Consider the following 4,850-nt stretch of genomic DNA (forward strand, 5'->3'; position numbering starts at 1 on the left):
TCTTTGGCTTTGACTCTCCCACTCCGAGATGTTTCTCAGAGGAACATCCACACAGGATCAGGAGTTTGCGAGCTGAACAGATGATGCAAAATGACGTCACATGAGGTGATTTGTCTCTACATCATGTAATATGGTCACTGACGTCAAATGGCGTGCTGTTTGGAAACGTCCTCACCAGGGGAAGCGTCAGGCAGTGACGTCATTCACACGCACCGCGGTCACGCGGACGTTCGCACGTGCACGCGCACGAGCCTGCCGTCAATCATCCATCCATCCATCCATCTTCCTGACCGCCTCGTCCCTTTCGGGGTCGCCGGAGCCTAACCCGGCTACTGAAGGGCGAAGGCGGGGTACACCCTGGACAGGTCGCCAGTCCGTAGGGCCACAATCACACACCATCCACCCACGCATTCACACCTAGGGGCAATTTAGAGTCACCAATTAACCTATGAAGCATGTTTTTGGACGGTGGGAGGAAGCCGGAGTCCCCGGTGAAAACCCACGCATGTACGGGAGAACATGGAAACTCCACACAGAAAGGTCCCAGCCGGGAGTCGAACCGGGGCCTTCTCGCTGTGAGGCGAAAGCGCTAACCACTGCTCCACCGTGCAGCCCGCCGTCAATCATTCCATTGTCAAAGTGCGCTAAATAAAACAGAGCTCGCGCGGTTCGCGCGTGTTAACATCACGTGCACGTGAAAATTAGTCGGAGGCGAGGCTCCAGCACCGAATTCAAACTGTTTCCAACATTTCAGACTGATCCGGATGATCGAGTCTGCCCCCGATGACAGAGAGCTCAGCTGGACTCTGCTGACATGCGCACTCAGGAGGAAGTTCAGACCCAGAACTCCTGGACCCGTTCAGGGCGGGAAACACCTGGATGTTCAGACAGGTAAACCTCTGCGCTCTGTCCAACCTTTATTTTACCAGAGTGCTTTACAAAAACGGAGATATTTCTTCTTCTGTTTTCTTTCCTTTTGTTCTCGTTCAGAAAGTTCCCTGAAGAAGTGAGTGACATTCCTGTGGTTAAGGAGATTGAGGGTCAGACTGATGCTTTTCTGGACAGTGACCTGAAACTCCAAACTCTAGAGCTGCAAAATCTGGAAAAGATGCTGAAACCCAGATGAGGGAGATGTGGGTCAATTTTCATTCAGGATTTGTCAAAAGCTGCTTTATTATTTTGTGTCCTGTGTGTTTTGAAGAATCTTTATTTGCTGCTTTCACAAATAGAATGAACATTTGACTGCACATCTCCTGTGCAGCTTTTGACTTGGAGGAGGAAGTGCAGAACATCCTAGAAATTCTGATGGGAAAGATGCTGGAACCAGTGGAGGACCTCAGCTGAACAATAACATGGGGTTCTCTGCAGCCGTTTTATTAATTATTATAATCCTTACCTTAAACATTACCTGGTTTACTATCACACTTTTAGACAGTCAACTTCATAAGTTCCCAAAGAGGAGATACAATCCAAGTTACTGCAGGTCCGTTTCCTCTGCTGGTGTTTTCTCTGGTCCAAGATGGTGACAACTGTCAGTCTGGAGCTTTCAGAGCGCGTGGAAGAAGGAGAGCCAGGAACAAGCCGGACAGGGAGGCAGCACGTTTGTTCTTTTGAGAGATTCCAAACTTGTGTGTGAAGTTACTTTCTGGATGTGTTGACCTTTGGGTCATGTGATGTCTGTGTCCTCTGGGTGGTCTATAGATTGATAATCTGAGTCCAGCTTTGATCAGCATCACTTTAAACTGCTGAGATTCTCCTTCCACCTCAACTGACATTCCATCAAACTTCCTGGTCCAGGAATGATCCAACCAGATACAACAAAATGCAGATGTTTGAGTTCAGGCCAGAACTCCAGTTCTTCACACCCTGCAGCAATCCACTTTGTTCTTTGACTTTTTGGTTTAAAAACAGAAAAAATAAGAAGAAATAACCCAAAGTGGAGAATCTACAGTAATACCTTCTTGGTGTTTCATCAATTTTGGAGTCTTTTGGCTGATGAGACTCAAATGGAACAACAAGAGGACATGGCCGCAGACAACATCATGGCCCCAAGATGGCGTCAGAGCATCATTAGCTGGAAGTCCTCAACTGAAGTTTGAATGAAGTTCATGATCTTCTCCTAGAAAAACACCAGAACCAGTTCCGGTTTGGGTTAGGAATCTTCTAATACAGATACACAAATTTAGCTTCTGGCTGAATTTTACTTCCCATAATGCCCTCTGCCCGCACAGTGACCAGAGTCAGTCAATGATTAAGAGCAATTACTATGTCAGTAAGCTAGCATCCTTTTCTTTTATCTTCTAATCAATTTAACAATTCGTTCCCATTCAATTCAATTCTATTTATATAGTCCTATATCACAACAATTGCCTCAGATTTGATTTATAAACATATATATGGTTGGTGCTCACTCTCGTGAGTCCGTCAGGAAATACAATGTGTTTCATAGCTTCATTATAATAATGACTAGAGACTGAATCATATGAAGAATGTTCGTTCATTCTACCTGCAGCTTCATGACATTTGTCAGGTTAAATCGCGAGAGATTCCAGAGTCTGATCATTTATTCTGCAAGAACTTCTTCAATAGTAATAACACATGCTCACCAGCAGGGGGCGGTGAAGGCTAGTTTCTTTTCCTATGTCACTTCCGGAGGTCAGAGTTCACTCATGTCACAGATGGTGAAACGGTGAGCGGGTAGAGGACTCACGAAGTCCGGAACACTCAGTAACTTGCATCGCCCGGTTCTCCAAAAGCTTTTATTGATTCATTTGGACCCGAAATGTTTCACGTCATCGGCCGGAGGAGCGCGCCGGTGACCCGGCTCCTCGCCTCGCGCGGCGGCGTGCTCGTGGAGAGTGTCCGCGGCCGGAAGTCCCGCGGTGACCCGGTGGCCAAATCCAAAGAGGGCCGAATAAAGGTGCCTCCTCCGGTTGACCCGAGGGAGATGGTGGTCCTGAAGGACAGATACACGGAGTACCAGCTGATCCTGAAGGCGCTGCGGTACGTACAGTCCAGGCCCGGTTCTGGTCTAGTTGTTTAGTCCAGATGTCTCTTCAGGTCCTGCGTCAACAATATATGCATTCTGTTTTCGTTTTAAGCTTTTATCCTGTCTGTCATAAAAGCGGGCTTTTATTGTGAAAACTAGTTTGCAAGAGACGAAAAATTGACTTCCGGCGTTTTTATTTTTTTAAAACTGGAAATTAATAGAATTTTGAGTCATTTTCGTGATTTTTCATGTGAGGCTCACAAATAAATGATTAAAACAGAGGAAAACTGATCAGAAATCTTTTCTAAAAGTAGCCAATGCTTTCCATTAAATATCACTTATAGCCAAAGGAAGTTATTTCTGTGATTGCAAATATTAAAATAAAACTATTATTTGTAACTAATTCATTCCAAGTCTTGGATTAGATTAATTTGGTTTCTATGGTAATGTATTCTTCTGGTCCACAGCAGGTTTCTAGTGGTGAATTGTTTCATTTTTGTCGTCCTGTACGGTTTAAATGTTTGATTTTTGCTCCATTGTTGTTTCATTTTACTGTCAACATTTCAGATATTATAGATGGAGTCACTTAAATGTCATTTTATTGTTTCTGCAGACTGCTTCATTCCACTTTACCCCCAAATTATCTGTGAATTTTTCACATCTTTGACAGAATTTTTTAGAGGGTTGTCATGACAACAGGCTGCAGGTAGCGAGATGTAAATGCAGGACTTTACACTCACCTGTGGAGGAGGGGTCTGTCATCTCTGCCCCGCCCCCCCTATTTCAATAACGCTTCAAGCTGAAACCTGAATGTCTTCATCAGTCTGGAGTTTAGGGAAGAGGTTCTGCGGAAGAAGTTTGAGGAGGAGACGGGCTCGCTGGCAGAGGAGAGGGCGAGGCAGGATGCTGAGGAGCACCGCGCTCTGATGCTCTGGAACCAGGAGGAGAATCTGCGCCTCCTGAAGGCCAGGTGAGCCCAGACTTCTCAGCGGGGAGGGGGACACCTACCTGTCGTCTTCTGTTCCAAACCCAAAGTTCCCTGCTTCCAGGGTGCTGAGGGTCCAGAAAGAGGAAGAGGAGGCCGAGCGACTCAAACTGGAGGCTGTGATGAAGCTGGAACAGCAGCAGCAGGAGTTCATTAAGCTGAAGGAGAAGCAGGTTTTACAGCTGCAGGTATGAGGCTCTCAAACGCCATCAGGGAGGGGCTAAATCTGCCATCCTTACGTTGACCGTTGGTTTCTGTCTACCAGGAAGAGGCGAAAAACTTCATCACCATGGAGAACTTGGATCAGCGGATCGAGGAGGCCCTGGACCATCCAAAGAACTACAACTTTGCTGTGGACAAAGAGGGAAGGGTGGTCCGGAAGACCGTGCTGCAGTGAGGCGTGCCCCTGAGGGAGGGGCTTCTGATGGTTTTATTCAGCTTGATCCATGATGGGAGCACCAGGTTCTGAGGTGGGGTGAACCTGTGGTGCTCAGACATTTGATCCCATCTGTGATTCTGTTCCCGCCGAAGATCTTAGCCCCGCCCCCATCACTCTTCAGAACTGTCCTAACCCGACTGACAGAAAGCGCTACGAAGATCAGATCAATAAAGTTTTGACTTTTTTTAAGATCTGGATGTTAACAGGATTGCTTTCATTTCATGGAGTTCTGGGATTATCCTCAGATTACCATCAGATTACCTCGCCCCCGCAGGATTCAAACCCGTCATAACCCTGTGGGGACAGCAGAACCCGGTCCAGCCCAGGGCCCGGTGTGATCACATGATCCTGTCTGTAATTTAGCTTTTTTAACCATTAAAAACTATATTTATAACTTAAAAGATTCACCTTTTTTATATACATTACTTTATGAAAAA

General features: G+C 46.3%; 1 protein-coding gene and 1 long non-coding RNA gene across 3 annotated transcripts; one reads left to right on the forward strand and one right to left on the reverse strand.

The window, feature by feature from the left end:
* Window positions 1-1,193: 1,193 nt before the first annotated feature.
* LOC118598026 lies at window positions 1,194-2,719 on the reverse strand. 2 transcript variants are annotated; one of them, XR_004947072.1, is made up of 2 exons: window positions 2,607-2,719; window positions 1,194-2,119 (listed from the first exon to the last, which is right to left on the reverse strand). It is a non-coding gene; the product is annotated as an uncharacterized LOC118598026 (long non-coding RNA). The 2 variants fall into 2 exon arrangements; XR_004947073.1 differs by lacking the exon at window positions 2,607-2,719 and adding an exon at window positions 2,507-2,579.
* Window positions 2,630-4,604, forward strand: mrps26 (mitochondrial ribosomal protein S26). Its single transcript, XM_024278690.2, has 4 exons — window positions 2,630-3,003; window positions 3,813-3,959; window positions 4,039-4,162; window positions 4,240-4,604. The coding sequence occupies exons 1-4, from the start codon at window positions 2,783-2,785 to the stop codon at window positions 4,369-4,371; spliced, it is 624 nt and encodes a 207-aa protein (XP_024134458.1). The 5' UTR covers window positions 2,630-2,782; the 3' UTR covers window positions 4,372-4,604.
* The last annotated feature ends 246 nt before the right edge of the window (window positions 4,605-4,850 follow it).

The sequence above is a fragment of the Oryzias melastigma genome, linkage group LG22 (assembly GCF_002922805.2).
Source record: "Oryzias melastigma strain HK-1 linkage group LG22, ASM292280v2, whole genome shotgun sequence".
NCBI lineage: Eukaryota > Metazoa > Chordata > Actinopteri > Beloniformes > Adrianichthyidae > Oryzias > Oryzias melastigma.